Source organism: Meles meles, chromosome 4, assembly GCF_922984935.1.
Source record: "Meles meles chromosome 4, mMelMel3.1 paternal haplotype, whole genome shotgun sequence".
Taxonomy (NCBI): Eukaryota; Metazoa; Chordata; class Mammalia; order Carnivora; family Mustelidae; genus Meles; species Meles meles.
The window spans coordinates 28,208,489-28,233,360 of record NC_060069.1 but is presented as its reverse complement, the minus strand read 5'-3'; the positions used below and the strand labels follow the sequence as shown (position 1 = coordinate 28,233,360).

Sequence of the window (24,872 nt, the reverse complement as noted above, 5' to 3'; positions counted from 1 at the left end):
TCTGTTCTACAGAACAGGAAAAGGGACCTCTAAGGGGAAATTCCCTGGTTTGTTTTGGTTTTTTTGATTTTTTTTTTCTTTATCCATTTTATTCTGTTCCAGCCTCCAGGTAATCCTGCAGCAGCTAGCTGGTGCCTACAACTGAGAGAGGGGCATCTTCTCTAATCAGATAGCTAGGATCCCAAGAACATGAAGCAAATCCCTGTTGCTCTGTTCTCTCTTTCTCCTGTCTTGCTGTCCTCCTGCCACTTGGCCCCAAACACCTGCAGCAAAACATACAAATTATAACATAGCATGACGAAGTAGGGTGTATTGTGGGATTACAAGGCTCGCTCAATATTTGAAAACCGATATATGGAAGAGTCCATAATCAGAGTCTCAAGAAGAAAATGCATATGATCTTTGTCAACTGATTCAAAAAGGCATTTGACAAAATTGAATGTTCATTCAAACTAAAAAGAGCAGCTACACAAACCTCCAGCTCATTGTACTTAATGGTGAAAGGCTGAAGGCTTTCATCCCAGAGGCAGAAACCAGGCAAAGATGTTCACTTTCATCACTACTGATTTAACATCTTACAGGAAAGAAAAAAAAAGGGCTCAGCAAGGGCAATAAGGCAAGAAAAGAAATCAAAAGCACAGAGATTAAAAGGGAAGATGACAAACTAAGGGCAGAGGTGTTCTGTGACTTGCTGATGCAGGAGGACCAAGACCAGGGCCCCGTTTTCTGGAGTTCCCCCAGAGCCTAACACAATGGGGAGAGTACGGTTGAATCTCACTGGATCAAAGAAACCCAAGTTAGGGAGAGACCTTATTAAAATTCAGCATTCTCCATCCAATACACTGAATTTGCCAAGATGAAAATCAAGAATCAGACAACCATTCACCACTGAATAAGTGGAGAGGGAGGAAAGCTAATTAGCAGAACTTTACTTGACCACTTCTCTTCTGGTTCTTAATAAAATTACTTGTGTAAGTGTCCTGGGCTAAGAAGATTTTATAGAAAAATGAGGTATTTCAGTCAGGCTCAGACAGGAGCTAGGTTATGCTGTGGTAACATACAACCCACAAATCCCAGTGGCTTCAGTCTCCTAACTTTGTCTCACTCATGCACACAGCCATTGAAGGCTGGCAGGGAAGCAACACTAATCACAGTCACTGAAGACCCAGCCCGACAGCAACCCCACTTGGACATTTTCATCCCAGTTACCTCATCAGCAGGAAGAAATGTGTCCGATCTCACACTGGCTCATGAGGTTTCTATGCAGAGCACACATCACTTCTGCTCACGTTTCATTAGCCAAAGCCAGTCCCATGACCACACCTAACTCAAAAGGGGGAAAGGAAATCCTACCATGCGCCTGCAAGGTGGAATGTGAGTTCCATTTGGTGGCCAGAGGTAATGACTACCATACTCAATCACTGACTGCATAATAAACAATTAATGAAAAAATGAACAAAGTTGAGGACACAATGTCATGATTCAACTCTTTAGCAAAACTTAAAAGATTTTCTCCTAGCAAGCAGAGAAATTCATGTCATTGACACTGCATTGATAGAACAGTAATCAGTAAGATCATTTAATAACCATGCCCTCTACACAAAGATAAGCTTATATTACTACCTGATGTTGGAATCCTCAGTGCTTGATTCCTGATCTTTCCTAGTGAAGGCATCCTTCCAAAATGAATGCTGCAGTAGACCTGCCCAAGTTAATCTTTATAAAAGAAAAATGTTAAAATTCTATTTTAACATGATCTACTATCCACAATTCCCAAGTTATGTTCCAACTACATCTACCAGAATTTATGATTTATAAATTTCTCTCTATAAATGTACCTTGGCAATTCTTTCATTTAATTCTTTTTCAGATTTTATTTATTTATTTAAAAGACAGAGCACAAGAGAGCAAGCATATGGCCAGAGAGTATGAGGGAGAGAGTCTCAAGCAGACTCCCCACTGAGCATGGAGCCTGACTCGGGACCCAATTGCACCACCCTGAGATCATGACCTGAGCCAAAACCAAGAGTCAGACATGAACCGACTGAGCCACCCAGGTGCCCCTAGTTTCATTTTAGTATACAATTAATCTCTTAGTGAAACACAAAAAAATTCAGAACCTTAAATGGTATAGAATGAAAGACTCTGACAATTAAGTATTAGAAGTTTCAGGGCTCATATCCCACAGAGCCTGATGAAAACATTTTGGGTTCTCAAAAACATTCTATGAATGGAATCTAAAATTAGCTTAAAATTTTAAACTAAATATATCCGACATTATCAATCTATAATTGTCATCCTTTATTCTATATACCCTACTTGTTTCACACATTTCATTTTGGGGACTTCACTTTTAAAACTGCATTCAGAAATAAAGAAAACTAACCTCATAATTTTACACAGTCACACTTCTGTGTAGGAGCCAAAATGTTATCTAGCTAGTTCACCCATATTAGAATGACTTCAGACTATATCTAAAACCCAGACTCACTTTCAAAGCATTACTTTTTACAACTAATAAAGCATGCTTCTGGTTATAATCAGACTAAGAATGGTTAAGCCTAACTGAAATTTCAAAATGAAAGAGAAAATATGATTATGAAATAAAAACACTTTAGGGTGCCTGGGTGGCTCAGTCAGGTAAGCATCCAACTCTGATTTCAGCTCAGGTCTTGATCTCAGGGTCATGAGTTCAAGCCCTGAGTTGGGCTCCACACTGGGCATGAAGCCTACTTAAAGGAAAAAATAATAAAACCTACCTAGGTCAAAATTAAAACGTGATTAACAAAAAGGAATCTGCATATACATACAGTATCCCTTTTGTACAAAGGGCTCTTAAAACTCACTAGCAGAAATTTTAGGGGCGCCTGGGTGGCTCAGTGGGTTAAAGCTTCTGCCTTTGGCTCAGGTCAGGATCCCAGGGTCCTGGAGTCGAGCCCCGCATCAGGCTCTCAGCAGGGAACCTGCTTCCTCCTCTCTGCCTACTTGTGATCTTTGTCAAATAAATAAATAAAATCTCTAAAAAAAAAAAAAACTCACTAGCAGAAATTTTATAATGCCAATAAAGTGAAATTTCTTTTTTATCTGGCAGTTTAGCAAATATAAGGTCAACAAAGTCCGTTGAAGGTAACACTGGGAGGGTTACTAAACCAGCACACATTTCAAGAATGTAGCAACGGCATCAAACTGTTTCATGTTCTTAGCCTCTGGCCACCAACCCCACTGTCAGAAATCTCTCCAAAGCTGCTAACTGCCTAAGTGAACAACAACAAATACACAAAAGGATTTCTACTGTTGCAGCCCATGGAATATTCTCAATCAAGAAACACTGTAAATGTTTACTATGCTTAAGGTTATCACATGTACATTCTGCAGCCATGTAGAAGGACTTAGTGGACATATAGAAAGAACTAGGTTACAGAATGTACCATTTATGCAACAAAGTATACAAGGATATAAACATGTGGAAATGTGAATACACCATCCTAAATTAAGTATATTTGTATCCTATCAAAAGGTGTCTGGAAGATCACAGCAAAATAACAGCAATCCTAAGAGCATCCATTTAAGCACCAGGTGTGCTTACACAAGAATTAGCAGCTCCTTCCGCAGTTTTCCACTTATACTTAGGGAAGTTAGAGACTGGATTATTTTACATGCTACACTAAACTGACTTCATTTTACACCCTGAGGTAGAGATCCCAAATACTTGCCTAAAACCCCCCAGTTACTTAGTGGCAGAATCTGAAGTAGAAACCAGTTGCTCTTGTCTGCCAACCCAGGGAAGTAGAAACCAGTTGCTCTTGTCTGCCAACCCAGGGAGACCCCCCATCAGACTTCCCATCTCCCTTCCACCCTCCCCCATCCCTTGCCACAGTGAATTCTAACTTTCTGCCATTACTCTAACCTGGAAAAGTCATGCTGTGCCTATTATCCTCGCACTTGATACCCTCGTTATGACAGGATCATCAGAAAAACATATCACATTAAAATACCACTCAGTAGTTACAACATTAACTATCTTGACAGCATCATCCTTCGTTCAATAGTATATGACAGTTTTAACCTGAAATCCACAATGGGAAAAAACACCCTCTCGGATCTGGGAGTTATAAGAAAATCTGTCAACCTACTATGCAACTATTTATTAAAGGAGAAATGGACTTTAAAAACTTCCTCAGGATTAAAAACCCCTGCAAACAAAGAGCCAAACCAAGAAACAGACTCTTAACTAGAGAGAACAAACTGCTGGCTACCAGACGGGGAGGAAGGCCGGAGGATGGGTGAGATAGGTGACGGGGATAAAGGAGGGCCTTCGCTGTGATGAGCCCAGGATGATGTATGGAACTGTTGAAACCCTATACAGGGGGCGCCTGGGTGGCTCAGCGGGTTAAAGCCTCTGCCTTCAGCTCAGGTCATGATCCCAGGGTCCTGGGATCGAGCCCCGCATCGGGCTCTCTGCTTGGCTGGGAGCCTGCTTCCTCCTCTCTCTCTCTCTGCCTGCCTCTCTGCCTACTTGTAATCTCTATCTGTCAAATAAATAAATCTTTAAAAAAAAAAAAAAAAAAAAGAAACCCTATACAGTACACCTAAAACTAATATTACACTATGTGTTAGGGGCTCCCGGGCGGCTCAGTAGGTTAAGCTGCTGACTCTTGATTTCAGCTCAGGTCATGATCTCAGGGTCACTGGTCAAGCTGCCTGTAGGACTTCCCACTCATCGGGGAGTCTGTTTCTCCCTCTCCCTCTGCCCCTCCCTTCACTCACCCTCTCTCACCTTCTCTAAAATAAACAAATCTTTAATATTACACTGTATGTTAACTGGAATTAAAAACTATAAAACCGGGGCACCTGGGTGGCTCAGTGGGTTAAAGCCTCTGCCTTCGGCTCAGGTCATGATCCCAGCGTCCTGGGATCGAGCCCCGCATAGGGCTCTCTGCTCAGTGGAGAGCCTGCTTCCCTTCCTCTATCTCTCTGCCTGCCTCTCTGCCTACTTGTGATCTCTGTCTGTCAAATAAATAAATAAAATCTTAAAAAAAAACAAACTATAAAACCCCTGCAAACAGAAAAAAAACACTCAAAAAAATAAGAAAATCTGAGTTTATGTTGAGTAATTTGAATAGCTCTCTGTATATAACAGTACTATTTTAGAAGTATGTGAAAGGAGAAAAAGATTCCTCTTCTTCATATTAAAATACTACCCACACATACCTTTTCTGAGGATCCTTTTGAAGTAAACCATCAAGCAAATTAATAAAATCTGCAGAAGCTTTAGGAAGAGAAGGATCTATACACAAATTCCCAAACAGAAAAACAAGTGGTAAGTATATGAATACATACTCTGCAACAACATTTAGAGTAACAGTACTCTAAGCACGTATCATTTTTAAGAGAACACTGAATCCATTACTAACAATTACAGCCTCCATTTAATGGGGGGGTGAGGTGTGGGCATGAAAAGAAATGTGTTTTCCTAGAACACAAAAAACCTGAATCTCAAAAACTAAGTCTTGACTTCATTTTCTCTTTACTGAATAAAGCCCAGGAAGAATCACAAGTCCGACGCACTCATACCCTTGTCTTTAACTTTTAATTATGCCTCATTTTCTGAGGCATTCTTAATTTGACCAACTTGGCTTCATAATGCATAATAAAAATATTTGCATTCCCTCTTTTCTCCCTCTCCCTAAAGATTTTTTAAACAGGAAAATAATAGATAGCACAATACGAGGATATTGACCAATTCCAGTATTCTCCAAATATTAGTTCTTTTTAAATTAGATTATACCACAACCACATTACCAGTCACTGGTTACAAGTAGCCATGAAGACAATGGACAAACATATCAAACAGAGGGTGTTATTGGGCACTATGGCCAGTCGCAGGAAGATCGCTAATTAAGCCTGGGCCACCAGACCTTTGACACCTGCATTTTCAGATTTCTCTTCCCTGCATAAAAATCCTTAACTTACAGGACAAACCCATAATCAATACTGTGAGTATTAAAAACAAAACAAAAATCAGAAATCATCATTACAGGAGATAGCTTTTATAGAAACCAGTCATTCTTAATATAAAAGTTAAAGAAAAACAAATGCAGTTTTGCTCTTTTTAGTAAGTACAGACTATTTTCAAAATAAGGTTTTGAGGGGTATTTTCTCCTTAGGACGGCTCTTGAAATCCTAAAAGAATTCTGTGTTCCCAGTTCCACAGATTAGTTCTCTAAGTTTTTTCTTCTAAAAATGTACATTTTTTTATAAAGTCCTGTTTTCACGTGTGTGTCTTGAAACTCCTTTTGTGAGCACAGCACTTTCACGCATACCAAAGTGCTTTACTTTGTTTGTGTGTTCAGGGTTTTTTTTCCTTTTCTTGCCTTAAAATTGTTAGTGGTAGATTGTTATGTTAATCAAAATTCACATTATTAATACGTTTAAAATACTACAACTATATCTAGTTTAAAAGACTGAAAACACATCAGGGACATTCTGATTCATTGAGATAGAGAAGGACTGACAAATGCCTGGCTTGTCCTTATTTGAATATTGAACAGAAATAACTACATGGAACATAAGCACAAAGTAAGTAAATGATACATACACAAGAAAGAAAAACTCAGAAGGTTGGGGGGTTTTTTTGTGTTTTTTTTTTTAATTTTTTTTTTTTTTTTTTGACAGAGAGAAATCACAAGTAGGCAGAGAGGCAGGCAGAGAGAGAGGAGGAAGCAGGCTCCCTGCGGAGCAGAGACCCCGATGTGGGGCTCGATCCCAGGACCCTGGGATCATGACCTGAGCCGAAGGCAGAGGCTTAACCCACTGAGCCACCCAGGCGCCCCGAAGGTTGGGTTTTTAAAATCTTTAACCAGACTTCTGTTGATATAAGAGCACAAAATAATTTGTGCTTTTAAATGAGGGAATCTATTAGTAGTACTTTGGTCTTCATTTTAGTGTCTTAAAAAGAAAAAAAAAGCAAAAGGAATTCTAACATTTCTAAAAATATCCATCTGGATCTATAAAATGTAAATTTGAGGGTTAGGAATTAAAAACAGATTTTAGATAAAAATGTACCATTAGCGGCGCCTGGGTGGCTCAGTGGGTTAAAGCCTGTGCCTTCAGCTCAGGTCATGATCCCGGGATCAAGCCCCATATCAGGCTCTCTGCTCAGCAGGGAGCCTGCTTCCTCCTCTCTCTCTGCCTGCCTCTCTGCCTACTTGTGATCCCTGTCTGTCAAATAAATAAATAAAATCTTTAAAAAAAAAAAAAAAGTACCATTAGTGTTAGATGTAAACTAGCTGCCTTCATCACAAAAATAAAAAATAAAAAAATCTTACCTTTTGGAACAGGTGGCAAAGGATCCTCATAAAAAATCTTTTCAACTAATTCTGAAAAAATTTCTGAGAAGAACGGAGGTTTTCCTGAAACCACAAGAAAAACTGCAAAATTAGACAATACTTTGCTATCACTAATAATTCTAAATAAATCTCAACTACAGATAGTTTAGGATTATAAAATTGATAGAAAAAAATATAGAGCAAGAACTATTTACTGAATGCTTGGTACAGACCAGGCACACTGTATGTTTTTATATTTCTATAATTCAAAATCGATCAGCCAAACAAATATGCTGATGCATTTACGGACCACTGACATGACCCCAGGGCTGCATGGGTCACTGGACACATCTGAATAATTCACAGGCACAAGGTACAACTTCTAATAATCTATAATAATATAATAATATAATAAGTAGGCACATTTTTCCAAATGATTATCATGAAGAACACCTATACGTCAGAAGTTCCTTGACGTATTATGTTAAAGGTTCCAGACATATGCATAGACACCAAGAATACAGGAGGAATACAGAGAAAAGCAAGCTAAAGCCAGTTATATAAAAATTTGGTGGGATGCCTGAGTGGCTCAGTGGGTTAAGCCAATGCCTTTGGCTCAGGTGATCCTAGGGTCCTGGGATCGAGTCCCGAATCGGGCTCCTGTCTCGGTGGGGAGCCTGCTTCTCTCTCTGCCTCTGCCTGCCTCTTTGCCTCCTTGTGCGCTCTGACAAATAAACAAATAAAATCTTTAAAAAAAATTTTTTTGGGAAAAGCCAGGTTTTTTTCCCCCATCTTCCAGGTAAAATTGTTGCAAACTACAGACTTAATCCTTGTGTGTGTGCCCAGCAAAGATTTTAAAATGAACCAGAAAGTAATCACCTGAAAACATTTCATAAAGCAGGCAGCCCAAAGACCAGAGGTCACTGGTGATGGAGAAGTCAGCACCCCTCAAAATTTCTGGCGCTGTATATGTAAGAGATCCTAGAAGTATAAAAAACAACTTTGTTAGGCATTTGTATCAATCCCCAAAACAAATCTACCTCCCTAGGCCTTCCTGTGTATTCCACATTTTTTAATGGTTTCTAGTTTTAAGGTTTCTTTAAAAGGATACGTAAGAACACAAAGAGGTTTCAAAAACCCACTTGAGTGAGAGGTGTTGCACAATTACCAGTATATATATATATGTATTTTTTTTAGGTAACAATTTAAATAATCAAAAGAACCTTTGATTATAATATTTTCATCAGAATAGGCTAAATTATATAGCAGTAACTCCCCAAATTCCCACCAGCTTACCAATAAAGGTTTATCATTACTCCAACTACACATCCACCACAGGTCAGCCCATGGGCCCTGACCCTCAGAATCACTCCAAGAGCCAGGCTGACAGAGACACATCTCAACACAGGCTTCCATCATCACCAATATGGGGGAAAGAACATAGCAAACTGCACACTGGCTCTGAAAATGCCCACCTCAGAGTAACTCCCATCACTTCTGCTCCCACTTCCTCAACTTTGGAAGAGAGAAGATGCAATCCAGGGGAACAGGCAATGTTTAGTGAGGAACACTAAGGTGTGCCACATAGACTTTATACAAAGTTTAGTATTACAAAGAAGTGGGGCGCCTGGGTGGCTCAGTGTGTTAAAGCCTCTGCCTTTGGCTGAGATCATGATCCCAGGGTCCTGGGATCGAACCCTGTATCGGGCTCCCTGCTCAATGAGGAGCCTGCTTCCCCACCCACCCCACCCGCGCCTGCCTGCCTCTCTGCCTACTTGTGATCTTTGTCAAATAAGTTAAATAAATAAATAAATATTACAAAGAAGTAGCATTGAGTTGGCAAGTTCCCTAATTTACTGATGAGAAACTGAAGCCTAGAGGGTTCCCTAACATCTCCTAAGTCACATGGCTGAGGGGTTGCAGAGCACCCACCAGAATTCCACCGAAAACCCACCCATCTTCCAATGATAAAGTTCTTTCCATGAAGCAAGTCATCACTACTCACTGGGAAAGTAAAATTCCACTGAGGTAAATCTTCCAGTAAACAGTATCCCCAGGGCCCATTACAGCCAGGGCAGCAGTCTCAGATGGCCTCAGGGTTTAAAGCTCTCCTAGGTGACATTTTTGCTATGCCACCACATTTCACTCACACAGGACACACTTATGGAAGGCCTATTTGCCCTTACTATGCCAGGTCCCGAGAAAGCAAGCATAAATAAGACCCCCAAGATGCCCAGGCACCCTGCCCAACACTTAATAGGCACCTCATTAGTAGGTGTTGAAGGTGAGTGTCAGTCTTCCCCGATTACAATGCTAGTTTGGTTACGCCTGGGGGTTTTGCCTGTTTGTTCACATCTGTATTTCTAGTGTCTAGGACATGTCTAAATTTCTGTTGATTTATGCACTTTCTTCTTCCCTCGACATTGAGTTAATAAACATACTAATGAACAAATGAAGTCCCTACCAACATAACTGCACGGGAAGAAAATGATTACGTGTGTCAAGTTTCACAACAGATTTACACATGGAACATTACAAAAGAGGGGCGCCTGATGGCTGTCAATTAAGCTCCAACTCTTAATTTGGGCTCATGTCATGATCTCAGGGTTGTGAGACTGAGTCCCACATCAGCTCCACACTTGGCATGGTGCCTGCTTGGATTCTCTCTCTCCCTCTCCTTCTCCCCTTCCTGCCCCCAGCTCCACTCCCATACTCCCTCTCTAAAAACAGAATATTACAAAAGGTATCACTTCACAATCTCCCCTCAAGTACAGCAACTCTTAACACCCCAGGCCCCATCTCACTGGCAAAACCACCTCCCAAAAATGCACCCTAACAATCTCCCTTCATTTCAGAATATCAGCCACTCATCAATGCTGAAAAAATATCCACTGAGCCTATCGTGAGTGCCAGGCACTCTTCTAAGTACTTAGGATACAGAAGGAAGCAGGACAAAATGGCCATCCCCATGTTCAATGAGTGGTGACACCGAAAGCCAAGGATAGAATACAAGCTTTGTTAGATATTCCCTGCACTTTACACAGTATTGGACCTATGCAAAAACCTTTGGGCTATGGACAAAGCCATCCCCATACCCAGATTTCTACTGTTATTTTCAATATATCAATTTGACTGGCAAAAACACAAAGTCGACATTACCTCCTCAACACATGACTTGGGCAGTGTTCTCATCTGTAGCTCTCTACGTACCTTTGGCTCTACTTTTTACAGTTTTCTTCAGTACATTTTCCCCACTATCACCTCCGCCTTCTTCTGCTGCCACCAAAGCAAAGAACTCTTCCAAATTTTCACCTTCTACTTTGGCCAGGCAAAAATTACTAAACTTCAATGTGCCAGGCCCTTCCAAGAGTATCTATGAAGACGAGAAAATAAAGGTGTTCAGAAACCAGTCCCATTTGCACTCCCCTTCAGTCCCTCTTCAAATCCCACTGAAGATCTTGGAGCATTGGCCTTCTTGCTTCATCCTACTCAAAAAATTAAAGGCATATAAATTTTTAAAAGCAGCTAAAGAAAAAAAATCCAATATTTTAATAATAGAATCAAATATTCAACTGCCCATGCTCAGATGTATACAATGAACACATAACCACAGAGGGAAACCACATGCCTTTGGGAATGATAAAGAACAACGTATATGGAACAATCCATCCTCACCAATCCTCCATACAGCTGTAGGAGGATTTGAAAACCTACTTCTCCAAGGTGTTGTTTACTCACAGGCTCAAAACTAGCATTTTGAAGTTAGAGGTCTAGTCCTAGGTCCACCACTCCAGTTTGGACTGGAGAATTTACTTAACCTATCTAATTCTCAGTCTCCTCACCTGTAATTATATTCTCATATGGAGGGCCTACAATAATAATGCTTAACAATATTCAACTTTGTATTTCATTACGTACACCTTCACAAAGTAGCAATTCAAACCAGTAATAAGCACAATCCCTAAGAATATGTACTTATAAATAATAGATGCCATTGATTGAAAACACCAGCAAGTGTCCTAGAAGCTTAACCTAAATATAGTTCGGAATCCATCTCCAGATCACAGACAAGGAAGCCAATGCAGAGAGAAAGGGAAACTTGCCCAGGGTCACACGACTTCTAAATGTCAGTGTCACCTATGATTCTGGAACTAAGCAGATTTCATTCCTCTGCCACACTGAAGCACATTTAGTTATGGGTCATTAATTTTTACCAACGAAGAAGCTTTTGACCCATAATGTCACTAATCAAATAGCAAAGCCAAAAAGGTCATTATCAAGCTAAAATAATGGCGCATAATCATAATTAAAGACCTTAGCATCTTAGTGTATAGAGATACTGAGCTCATCATTCACAATATACCTTGGCAGGAGTAACATGTACTCAAAGGACTCAGAGGAGAGTTCCCATTCTAAAAGGTACTTCGAGGGGCACCTGGGTGGCTCAGTGGGTTAAAGCCTCTGCCTTCAGCTCAGGTCATGATCCCAGGGTCCTGGGATTGAGCCCCATATTGGGCTCTCAGCCTGCCTCTCTGCCTACTTGTGAGCTCTGTCAAATAAATAAAATCTTTTAAAAAATAAATAAATAAATAAAAGCTCCTTCAATAGGTAACTAAAATATGGCACCATATTTTTTTTTAAAGATTTTTATTTCTTTGATACATATAGAGAGAGAGTGAGAGAGGGAAAACAAGCATGGTGAGTGGGAGAGGGAGAAGCAGGCTTCCCGATGAGCAGGAAGCCTGATGTGGGGCTCGATCCCAAGACCCTGGGATCATGACCTGAGCCAAAGGCAGCCGCTTAATGACTGAGCCACCCAGGCACCCCTGGCACCATATTTTTAATTTTAAAAAATATTAATTCAAGCGGCTCCTGGGTGGCTCAGTCAGTTGGGCTTCAACTCTTGGTTTTGTCTTGGGTCATGATCCAGGGTAAGGGGATTGGCTCCACACTCAGCACGGAGTCGGCTGAACATTCTCTCTCCCTCTCCCTCTGCCCCTTCTTTCAACATTTTATTTATTTTTTTAATTTATTTTTATATATATTTTATTTTTTTTAAGATTTTATTTATTTGGCAGACAGAGATCACAAGTAGGCAGAGAAGCAGGCAGAGAGAGAGAGAGGGAAGCAGACTCCCTGCTGAGCAGAGAGCCTGATGTGGGGCTCCATCCCAGAACCCTGGGATCATGACCCGAGCCAAAGGCAGAGGCTTTAGCCCACTGAGCCACCCAGGTGCCCCAAGATTTTATTTATTTTTATTTGACAGACAGAAATCACAAGTAGGCAGAGAGGCAGGCGGAGAGAGAGGCAGGGAGCAGGCTCCCTGCAGAGCAGAGAGCCTCAATATGGGGCTTGATCCCAGGATCCTGGAATCATGACTGGAGTGGAAGGCAGAGGCTTTAACCCACTGAACCACCCAGGCGCCCCATCCCTCTACCTCTTCTTGATAGCGCTCACTCTAGCTCTAAAATAAATAAAAGCTTTAAAAGAAAAAAAATTAACTCAATTTCAAGATGGTCTGTATTTTACCTAAATTTTATCTAAAAATAAAAACTCTGAGAAAGCACTATAACTTAAGACAGTAGGAGTTAGGAAATGAAAACTTTCATATTACCTTGCCAGGAGAAAGGTCACAAAAGAGAATGCCAAGTTGATGAAGATGATGTAATCCAGTAAGGAGGTCAACCCCAAATTCTCTAACAACATCTTCTGGGAGGTTTTCATCTTGAGCAATAACCATTTCTAAGGAACCACCTGCAAGTTGATTGAAAATCACCCATTTTAACCCACCAACATAACACAGTGCCTCCAGGAGCTCCCATGATGGGAGATAATACTGAGCCTTAAAAAAATAAATCAGTACACATGGACAGCCTGGCAGGGGAAATGCACGTATGAATGAACACAGTGGTCCAAGCACAGAAGAGGAATTTGTGTCCGCACTCCAGAACCAGCTTCCAGAGACTTACGGCTCAGGATGGGAAACTAGTAAGCAAGCAGGAGAGAAGCAGGGAGAATCCTTCTGGTGTTATGATTTCTAACTCATCCCTTGGGAATTTCATAGCTACAAAATGAGTGGTAAATATTAATTCAAATTGTGCATTTAAAACACATCATGCAAAGTATAGCCACATTTACTCCTATACAAAGTTAACCATTTTCTACAAAGTCTGCATGGCAGAGAAAGGTCTTTCCTTAACAGAAAATCACAACCTTTAGAGTACATCACTGAGGAAATAAAACAAAGGCAGACACAGTGTGAATTCTATTTCTATACTCTACCAAGGTCCTGTTCACATCTCTACCATCTAAGTGCCAGAAACAAACTTTTTTTTAAACCATAAAGGTTCCAACAGGAGCCAAGTTCAGAGGAATATATATAACCCTGCACATAATGTTCTCTCCCCAGAGCACTCTTTTCTTTGTGATGATTGTATATCCCAGGCAGCTATCCTAACCTGGGCTCAAATAAAACTCTTCTCCTTTCTCTTAAGAAAAACAGAAAAGAGAAGAGAATAAAGAAAAGAGAAAAGAGAAGAGAAGAAATAAGAGAAGAAAGAAGAGAGAAGAGAAAAAAGAAGAGAAAAAAGAGAAAAGAAGAGAAAAAAAGAAGAGAAAGAAGAGAAGGAAAAGAAAGAAGAGAAGAAAAAAAGAAGAAAAGAGGAGAGGAGAGAAGAAAAAAGAGAGGAGAGAAGAAAAAAGAAAAGAGGAGAGGAGAGAAGAAGGGGGAGGAGGGGGGAGGATGAAGGAGGGGGTGGGGGAATAGGAGGTGGGGGGAGAAAAAAGTCTTAGGGAGGAGGGGGTAACGGGGGGAGAAAGGAGGAGGGGCGAGGGGAAGGGGGGAGAAAAAAGTCTTGAGACGCCTGATGGCGTTGGACTCTTGATTTCAGATCAGGTCATGATCTCAGGGTCATGAGATTAAGCCCAGTCAGGCTCTGTGTTGGGCATGGAGTCTGCTTAAGATTCTCTCCCTTTCTCCTTTTTCCCCACCCCATCCCCCAACGCCCCCGACCAGGGCCTGCACACACTCTTGGGAAAAAAAGAAAAAAGTCTTAGATGTTATCTCAAAGTTCAGTCAGAACACTATGAAGGTAGATTTTTTGAAGCGGATTTTTGTTTCAGTGGGTGAGGAACCACTGCATACACAGGCATAAAGTAGTAAAGCTATGAAGATGTTCCGGGAGCAGAAATAACAGCTGAAGCAAGAAGGAACACAGGGAAAGTCCCCTGATCACCTCAACAGTGTGTTCAACTGTGCAAGCAATTAAACCATAGTCCTTTCCTATTATTTTGGAAAAAATAAAATATAAGAATTATTCCAAATAACCTCTTTCATGATTCAGTTTTATAAATTTCAATTGCCAATATAATGGGTAAGACCCATAAAACTAGAAATTCTATCTTAATATTTAGTGATCCTTTATTATCAATGTATAAACAGAAGTATGCTAACTGTGGTACTTTGCCCTGAAGACACTGAAACTAAAAGCCCAGATAATATCGATATAGTCAGTCAGTTTTCTCCCTACATACAGTCACAGAAAGTTGTATAAAGCAAGAGTTATAACAAGTTATCTCTAATCATGGTTAGGTGGTAGTATTTGTTGGTTCATCTTTTACTTATTCACATTCCTTAAGTTTTTATAAACAGCAAATATTCTCTTCATAAACAAACAGATGATCACTTTATAAACTAATGAGTTAACTAATAGCTACTTGAACTGAAACACTTGGTTTTTATTGAATAAGAAAACTTGCTTGATAAGTTCATCACTAAAAAATATTTCTAAATTTTTATATATATGCAATTTAGTAATATTTTATACCAAAATAAAGTTAAGTCCAAATTCAATTTTACCGTCTCCCTCTCAGCAGACATCTTTGCTCTTTATTCTCCCCTAGTAACCAAACATATGTGCAAGCGAACACAGTCAATAATATCAAGTGCTTCTATTTGCAATACGAAAGGAAAATAACAAAATCTACATGTTTTCCCAAAATTACATGAGGTGGAAATATTTGTAGCACTTCCTACACACATTTACCTGTGCAGAGTTCCACCACTAGCCAGAGATGATTGCTGGTTTCATACCATTCATGAAAAGTTACGATGTTTTTGTGTTTAATTTCATGGGTGAGACGGACCTATAAAAAAATACAGCATTCACAAACACACACAAAAAAGAAAATGCTTAATTTTCTCCTATTATTCCTCACATCTGTTAAGAAACACTTAAATAGGGGCGCCTGGGTGGCTCAGTGGGTTAAAGCTTCTGCCTTCGGCTCAGGTCATGATCTCAGGGTCCTGGGATCAAGCCCCGCATCAGGCTCTCTGCTCCACGAGGAGCCTGCTTCCTCCTCTCTCTCTCTCTGCCTCTCTGCCTACTTGTGATCTGTCAAATAAAATATTAAAAAAAAACCCTAAATACACAATTGGGAAGTGGTTAACAAGATAGCAGAATTTGGTGGAATCAGACAAACATTAAAATGATGGCTCTGAAGGCTGGTGATGTGGAAAAATGCTAATTTAATGTACAGTCTTAAAAAAAAAACTTATGAAATACAGTTTTGTGTATTTATGTAAACACAACAGTGCAAAAGAAATGTTCATAGGAAAAGGACCGAAAAGAATATGTCAAAATAGTTATTATGAGTAGAACTGCTAGTAATTTCTTCTACTTTTTTCTGTTTTCTACATTAAGTACACACTACTTTTATAACTAGGAAAGAAATAATTTTCAAGGAAGAAAAACACCTTTACTAAGTAACAATAACCTCAAGGCCCAATAACACAATAAATTATATAGCAAGTGACAAAATACTAGTCCAACTTCAAAATGTTTAATTTTATATCATAAAAAAATGACAGCATAATAATTTAAGTGAAAAAGGCGAGAAACAAAATTATGCAATATCAGGATTCAAATTTTTTTTTAAACTCATAGTAAACAGCACTAGAACCAACCAACCAAAACAAAACAGGGACTACCTCAGGTGACAGCACAATGCAGCCCTTTCTTTCCCCACCTCTTCTACCCATTCTTCTGGATGGTCCAAGTTTTCTATAATAATGATACATTACTTTTAAAATATTTGAAAGAATCCTTAAGGATTCTACAATTTTATTCTTAAAAATATCCTTAGTGGGGACGCCTGGGTGGCTCAGTGGGTTAAGCCTCTGCCTTTGGCTCAGGTCATGATCTCAGGGTCCTGGGATCCAGCCCCACATCAGGCTCTCTGCTCAGCAGGGAACCTGCTTCCTCCTCTCTCTCTGCCTGCCTCTCTGCCTACTTGTGATCTCTGTCAAATAAATAAATAAAAGTTTTAAAAAATATATCCTTAGTGAATCCCAGTGTAAATTCACTCGGGTTATTAAAAGAATCATTACAGTGAGCCCACTGATCTTAAAATGTACATTTCCATTGTATCATGAGAATACCTGTGCACCAAAAACAAGAGTAAACCTAAAACTCAAAGATGCAAGAACCTGTCAGTTAAAAAAAAAATACTAACTTGCCTCAGGGATTTTTTTCTACCTTCAAAATCCCAAGAAGTATGGAAACTAAAACCACAAAAATATGTGCTCTATTAACAAACCATCCAGACGCCAAATTCGTGATCCAAGTGCTTTGGATCCTTTTCCTCTGATTTCCTTACACACACACACACACACACACACACACACTATTTTCACTCACACTCAACACAGGCTAATGGGCCCATTGATCCACAGAAATACAGAGCTCCCGGTTTTAAAAATGGATAAGTGGTACACTTTAGGAACAGCGGGTGGGCTAGTATTCTAACACAAAGAAAGGGAAATGAATCCACATAATTTAGAAGACAGATAAGGAGAAAAACAAAAATCAGAGTGACCAAGAGAATTTGACGAGCACCTTATAATAAACTAATACAGGGCCAGAAGAAAATGGGGAAGACAGAGGATGAGCATGTTTAAATGGACCCCATTGATTCAGGCACTGGAAAGGGGAGGTCCTAATGACAAGTAAAGGAGGTGTGGAAATTCCAACAGAAATCAGGCCACAGCCCAGCCTCCCGCACTCCCTATCACTCGGTATATGTAAGTACCGACTCTTCCAGATACTGGTTCACCTCAATCTCGCAAACCACCCATCTGTTGAAATAATATATTCTTCTTGCTGGAATAATTAATAAAATGTCCTTTCCATGTGGCTCCTATGAACTTTAAAGTTAGATCTGTAGCCCCCATTGTATTTCTATTCGACTGCATTGTTAGGTTTTGACCAAGAGCTGTAACATCTCCAAAATCTTGTGCACATCCTAGCTTGTGACCACTACCTGTTGACTTTCCAGCTCACTTACTCTAGTACTCCAACTCTGGTTCAGTTTAGACCTCTGCACTCTGCACTCCTTAGCACTCTGCACAGACACAAGCAACTGAGGCAGACACTGACTGATCTGGCTTCAGTTTAGGATCTCCAATTTCAAGTGGCCCCAGCCAGTCTGTCCTCCAAGTGAGGATTCACATTTCTGCTTTCCTCTTGCCTAGAACATTGCCTTCCACCACCCCCTCAATTGAGGACTTGGCTTCTCAGTTCAGAGAAAACCTCATTAGAAGAGACACTCCTTGTCTTCCCAGCACCGAATCTACAAACTAACCTGTATGGTGTCCCATACACCTGTTTTTCCTCAACTATCCACACTCCTTAGAGAAACCAACACCTCCTTACACCGCTTAGAATAGCTACTTTCAAAACAAAAACAGAGGGGCACCTGGGTGGCTCAGTGGGTTAGGACTCTGCCTTCGGCTCAGGTCATGATCTCAGGGTTCTGGGGTTGAGTCCCGCATCGGGCTCTCTGCTCGGCAGTGAGCCTGCTTCCCCCTCTCTCTCTGCCTGTCTCTCTGCCTACTTGTGATCTCTGTCAAATAAATAAATAAAATCTTTAAAAAAAAACAAAGAGTAACAAGTGTTGCCACCAAAGATGTGGAGAAATGGAATTCCTTGTACACTGTTGGGAGTGTAAAATGCTACAGCCTCTGTGGAAAACAGTGTGTTAGTTGCTTAAAAAAAAAGTTAAATATGGAATTCCATTTTCTGAGTATATATCTAAAGGACTGAAAGCAGAATATGTCTTGAAGACATATATGTACACCTATTTTCACAGCAGCATTATTCACAATAGCCAAAAGGTAGAAGAACACAAGTGTCCATAGACAGGTAAATGGATAAGCAAAATGTGGTCAATATATACAGTAGAATATTGCAGTCTTATGAAAAATTCTGACACATTCTTCAACATGGATGAACCCTGAGGACACCACGCTAAGTGAAATAAGTCATAAAAGACAAAGGAGGTAGGATTCCACTTACATGAGGTACCATTCAGAGACAAAGTAGAATGGTGGTTGCCTGGGACTGGGGAAGGAGAAATGAGCAATTACTGTTTAATGTGTATAGAGTTTCAGTTTTGCAAGATGACGAGAGTTCTGGACCATCCAACAATCGCACTCCGGGTATTTACCCAAAAGAGCTGAAACCTTATGTCCACACAAAAACCTGTACACATGTTTATAGCAGCTTTATTCACAATTGCAAGCAATCAAGATGCCCTTTGATAGATAACAAACTGGTTCATCTATGTGATGTTGCTTCTCAAAAGACATGAGCTGTCAGCCACAGACACAGAAAACATTGCTAAGTTAAAGATGTCAATCTGAAAAGGCTACCTATTATACAATTCCAACTATATTACATTCTGGAAAAGGCAGAACTATGGACCTAATAAAAAGGTCAGGGGTTGCCCAAGGATGGGGAGAAGGTGGAGGGATGACTAGGTGGAGCACAGTGGATTTTTAGGGCAGTGAAAACTGTCTGTACAATACTGTAATGATACATATTACATTTGTCCACCACTATGGAATGTACCACCAAGAATGCACCCTAATGTCAACTATGGAGTTTGGATGATTATGCTGTATCACTGTGGATTCATACATTGTAATACATGTGCCACTTCAGTAGGGATGCTGACAATGGAGAAGACTGTGCATGCAGGACAACAGGGAGTAAGTGGAAAGTCACTACACTTTTTGCTGTGACTCCAAACTGCTCTTAAGAACTTAACTTTTTAGGGGCACCTGGATGGCTCAGTTGGTTAAGCATCCAACTCTTGATCTCAGCTCAGGTCTTGATCTCAGGGTCATGAGTTCAAGCCCCACACTGAGCTCCACCCTGGGCATGGAGCCTACTATTTAAAAAAAAAAAAAAAAAAAAATTAACTTTAAAAAAAAATGAGTTCTAGAGATGGTGTTGGTTATACAGCATAATGAATGTACTGAATATCACTAGCTATACACTTTAAAATGGTCAAAATGGTACATTTTTGATACATGTATTTTACCACAATGAGGGGGGGAAAAAAACCTCTAAATTTGGTCCAGGACCCTGGGCTATAAATTTTAAACCCAACTCACTCTTACCCACTGTCCTTCCTTTGGCAAGCTCATAAATCACATACTAAATTTATAAGTAAATAATCTAATATAGAGTGTATTTTCCCTGACTCTTCCCAAAAAAATAACAAAGTTGATAATTACCTAGGTATGTATACTAGTCATTATTCAGGATTGGTGGCACTTAACAGATAGAAGGTCACCCATCCCAGATAGAAAATACAGTATATGCTATAGTGAGTTCAATGGCTTCGGTTTGATGCTACTACCTCTCCTTGATAATAGCTCTGTGTTTTCCCAGGGGGAAGGAAACATACTTCACTTACTTACCCAATTGGTTATTTCAGGCCTTTTGTTCTTATCAGTACAAAGAATAGCTACAAAATTGATTGTTCCCTTCCTACGCCCTTTATAAACAACGGTGTTGCTTCCTCGGCCAATCTCCTCATACAGAATGAAGTTTTCCATCTCTGGGCGGACTTCTCACATTGGATAAAATAACAGCCTAATGGCATCTCTAGTTCCTAAAAGGTAAACAAAAACATTTATAAATGCAAGCTGGTTACATGTTTAATTAGCCTAGGATACTTAATATGCAAACCTAATAATTCTATAAACTCAGACAATTTACCTACAAATGTTAGATACTAATGTCTCTTTGTAGGGTGAAGAAAAAAATAAGCTAAGGGGAAAATAAAAAAATTCACAAATACTCAATTTCCTTCAATAAAATCTCAACAGAAGTGATGAAAATGACAAAAAGAGGGATGAATGAGATGCCAGCCAATGTATCTTGATACTTTTCTTGGGCTCTTATTACAAAGGCAGGCACATTGTGTCAACATCTGTATAGAATGTGCCAATATATGACCCACCTAAACCTCAAATTGTGAGATACAAATTAGACAATGTATGTTAAAATGCTTTATAGGTAATGATATTTACATCTAATCCACAAAGATTCTAAGAGTCAATCCAAATATTATTTGAAGTCAGCTGTCACCAAACTAAAGGGTCCTCTTCCACATTCAGCCTGCTGCCTACATTTGTAAATAAAGTTTTAACTGGAACCGAGCCACATCCATTCATTTGTATATTGTCTAAGGCTCCTTTTACGCTACAGTTGCAGAGCTGTGACAGAATAATGGCCTACACACATTTTAAATACCTCCCATCTAGCCTTTTACAGAAAAAGGTTCACCAACTCCTGTTTTAAATTTAAACAAAAACAAAAACAAGAATTTTTTTACAACCACTTCATCATCTAGGATAGAAGCAGTTAAGAGAGCTCATTTTCTTGGCCAATTTGTCCTAATTTGCATGACTGAACAGGAATTGATATAGTCTTATCAGATTTTATTTAGAATTGAAGCACATCAGTGGACTCAGCATCTTGAACAATACAAAGTATTTACTTGATCCACAAAACAGACTTTAAATTGGTATCTCTTGGAAGGATTTCATATGCTAGACTACAGAAAATTTTTCAGAAATTATCCAGTAAGCTGTAAGAAATTTTTTTAAAAGCAGCTGTTTCTACATTTTATCCAGTAAGTCAGAACCTATAGCAAAACTCTTTGAAAAAGAATGTAAAAGAGAAGTTAATAAGCATTTCTTTTTGGGCAGATGAAAATGTTCTGGAATTAGTACTGAAGGTTGTACAACTTTGTGAATACACTAAAAATCCCTGAATCAGGGTGCCTAGGTGGCTCAGTAGGTTAAGTATCTGCCTTGGGTGCAGATCATGATCTTGGGGTCCTGGGATTGAGCCCCTAGTGCTCCCTACTCAGTGTGGAATCTGCTTCTCCCTCTCCCTCTGCCCTCCCATCCCTACGCTCTCGTTCTCTCTCCCAATAAATACAAAATATATATATATATATATCACTAGGGGCACCAAGGTGGCTCAGATGGTTGGGCCTTTGCCTTCAGCTCAAATCATGATCCCAGAGTGCTGAGATCAAGCCCCGCATCAGGTTCCCTGTTCTGCAGGGTGCCTGCTTCCCCCTCTCCCTCTGCCTGCTTGTGCTTTCTCTAATAAATAAGTAAATTTTTTTTGATCACTGAATTGTACATTTTGAAAGGGGTTAAGTGTATAGTATCTACATATCTCAATTTTGTGTTGATATAATTGACATGTACTTTAAGTTTAAAGTGTACAAAGTGATTTGATACATTTATATATAAGAATATGATCACTACCATAGCAGTAGTTAATATCTCTACATGTCACATAATTATCATTTTTTTGTGGTAGGAACATGTAAGATCTATTCTTGTAGTGACTTTGAAGTACATAATACCTTATTGTTTAGTATAATCACTATTCTGTATACCAGATTTCCAGAATGTATTCTCTGCCATACCACAACAGGTATGGCCTACATACCTGAGAGCCAGATTTGGCCAATAGGCAGCAGTTTGTCCTATCCTGGCATAGGGAACCAGTAATCTAACAATCTAGGAATAACTAATTTATGATAACTAATTTTATGATTCCATTTTCCAAAGAAATTAAAATTTACTGCAAAATGGGAAAAAATATATAAAATGTACAGGCTAGTAATTACATTTAGTTATTTGGATTACAAACCTGGTCTCTGTCAAATCAGAAGAACTCATACTATTGAGAGCAAAATTCTTTAAATTTTAAGTAGAAAAGATGTGGAAGAAATCCAAATTTAAATCAAATGAAAATCCAAAAGTGGCACAGGTAGTATCTATTTATTTTAACAAGCACTTCTACTAAGTTCTGTGCTCCTCTCTTCCTAAAACCCATTCATTAAAAACCAATGCTGACTCACGACCCACCAACATTCAGCCCAGACAAGAGTAATTTTGTGGCAACAGGTCAACATTACAAAGTATGTAATATAACCAAAGAAAGATTAAAATCACAATATGTTAAGATGGAAAAACCATTTAGCCAGAAAAAAATAACCAGACCTTTAACATTTAGTTAAATGTTCGCAAATTGGCTACATTAGGATACAGCAGGATAAAGGTGCCGAAGTAAGCTTTTATGTAAGACAAAGAATTAATTCTTTGAAAATAAGGTTTTAAGCCACAAGAAAAAAAAATGAAATCTTCAAGTTTTGAACTTGATTTAGGCCAAATTATTTTCTTCAATCTTTTACTGAGTAGTGACATCTGGGCAGACCACGCAACCTAAAATTAATGAAATGCACCAATTACAAAGTCTGGCTTATGTAAGAGAGGTTTACTATGGAAACACTTCCCCACTCTGAGGCTCAGTTTCCTTAGAGTAAAATAGGAATTGGATCAGATAATTTTCTAAGTTTTGTTTCAAATTTGAAATTCCAGGCTTTTAGAGTCTTTTCAGCTCACTCCAAGGCCATTCTCACTTTAGACTTCCTAACAAGAGTTTTTAAAAATATGTAACCTCTTAAATTGTAAAATAAAACACAAATACAGAAAATTCCACAAAATAAATGTATAATGATTATAAGAGGGAGGGACAATCCTTGTGATCACCACCCAGGTAAAGAACATCACTTTGCCTGCTACTCCAGAAGTCCCTTCCTGAGCCTACGGCAATCACAACCCCTAATCCTTTCCAAAGGCAATCTCTCTCCCGAGTTTCAGTTATCACTTCCTAGTGTTTGTTTATTGTGTTCTCACCGAGTGTGCATTTCCAGACACCACGGTTTAGTCTTCCCAATTTTTCTAAAGGTGTGGCGTGTCTTTTAAGATTCTCAACCTACAAGCTCACCAATGTATTATCAGAGAAGCCAGAAATCAGAACGAATCACACATAGGACCAAATGAGGCATTTAAGATTCAGTGGCTGGGCTTACAGGCAACAAACTCTGAAACTAACCAGGTGCTAGAGGCTCGCAGATGAAGACCGGAACCCTCCCTGCACTCAACTCTACCCTCAGATCATTAACTCCTCAACTAGCAGCAGCTGCCCCAGCCCAAACCTATTCAATCAGAAACTCTGGAAGCAAAGCCCAGCCACCAGTGGTTTCACTCACCCGCTGGATGCACGCTCAACTTCGCTAACCACAGACTAAAACAATCTTTTTGGAGGGCGTAAAAGGTGTCAGGCGTTGTGCCCAAGCATTCAACAGGTGCGCCTCCTTGACAGGCTTAATTAACTACAGGCTTTAAGCTTAGTCTGATCGCGAAAGCGCGGGTGCTCAATCACTATGTAAACACCCCTCACTCCAAGAAGCTCACCGCCAGCGAACTGGAGGCTTTCACTCTTTCTCTCCACGTCCATGGACATCTGGAAGCACAGCCGGCTTAGAATTCGAAGCGCCGCCAAAGTTTTAAGAGGAAAAACTCCGAATCTGGGACGTCCATAAAGCTCATCTCCCGAACCCTACAGCCCCGAATCCCCCTTGCACCTAAGTCCTCGAGAAGGTGTCCTATGTACCCGGAACCAAAGCCTCGAGAAAACTGTTTCAGGCTTTTAGTTTAACTCGGTAACAAAGCAGAGTCCGAAAAAAGAAGACGCCGAAGACACAAGGTTCACGGAGAAAGGGTAGGTGAATGGCGCCCCTCCAGGCCTGTAGTGTACCCCGCACCCTCAGCAAGACACAAACCCAAATTCGTAAACTCTAAAACTGCCACCGCCTCTCACCAGAACGCTCGGTGGGGGAAAGCCGCCGACGCAGTGAAAGGCTCCCGCCAAGGCCCGCGTCTGGGGTTCTAATCCTTCAAGGCAGGTCCACTGGCCAAGGCCCGGGGTGAATCAATGGAGCAAAGTGGAAAGCGCAGGCGCAGTTTAAGGTAGTGCGTGACTAACACCCCTCTGTGTTTGGATTCGCCCATCCCGTCTCCAGGGCAGCACGCAGAACGCCGGAAGCAGCGCAGGGCGCTGACTGGCTGAGCAATTTGAGTCCCTATTGGTTAGGGCCCGGAAGTGGGGGGGCAGTGGCAAAGCCCTGTCCAAACTTACTGCGTGTGGTTGTTGGGATTTGGGACGGATAGGAGACCTGCTTGGGCTATAGATTCACATTTGGAGGCTATGAAAGCCTGGGACTTTGTTATTTCTTCTTGCCCCACACTGTCCTCCTCTATCTTCTTCCATTCTGACACTTGCTGGAGCTCAGGGACGAGGCGACGCAGTCTGGGTAACAAAT

General features: G+C 40.1%; 1 protein-coding gene across 2 annotated transcripts in view; it reads right to left on the bottom strand.

Moving 5' to 3' along the window:
- The window catches only part of ULK4 (unc-51 like kinase 4), a 684,359-nt gene extending 659,937 nt beyond the window's left edge, over positions 1–24,422 (bottom strand). The window contains exons 1-9 of one of the 2 annotated variants that reach the window (XM_046001316.1): positions 24,371–24,422; positions 20,095–20,288; positions 15,374–15,473; positions 12,943–13,082; positions 10,539–10,701; positions 8,208–8,309; positions 7,329–7,412; positions 5,212–5,287; positions 1,624–1,716 (exon numbers count right to left, since the gene is read on the bottom strand). In XM_046001316.1, coding sequence (XP_045857272.1) covers positions 1,624–1,716; positions 5,212–5,287; positions 7,329–7,412; positions 8,208–8,309; positions 10,539–10,701; positions 12,943–13,082; positions 15,374–15,473; positions 20,095–20,232 — 896 coding nt within the window. In that variant the 5' untranslated portion in view covers positions 20,233–20,288; positions 24,371–24,422. Of the gene's footprint in view, positions 1–1,623; positions 1,717–5,211; positions 5,288–7,328; positions 7,413–8,207; positions 8,310–10,538; positions 10,702–12,942; positions 13,083–15,373; positions 15,474–20,094; positions 20,289–23,964; positions 24,081–24,370 lie in introns of those variants that run through there. The other variant, XM_046001317.1, reaches the window with a different exon arrangement.
- Between the last annotated feature and the right edge of the window lie 450 nt (positions 24,423–24,872).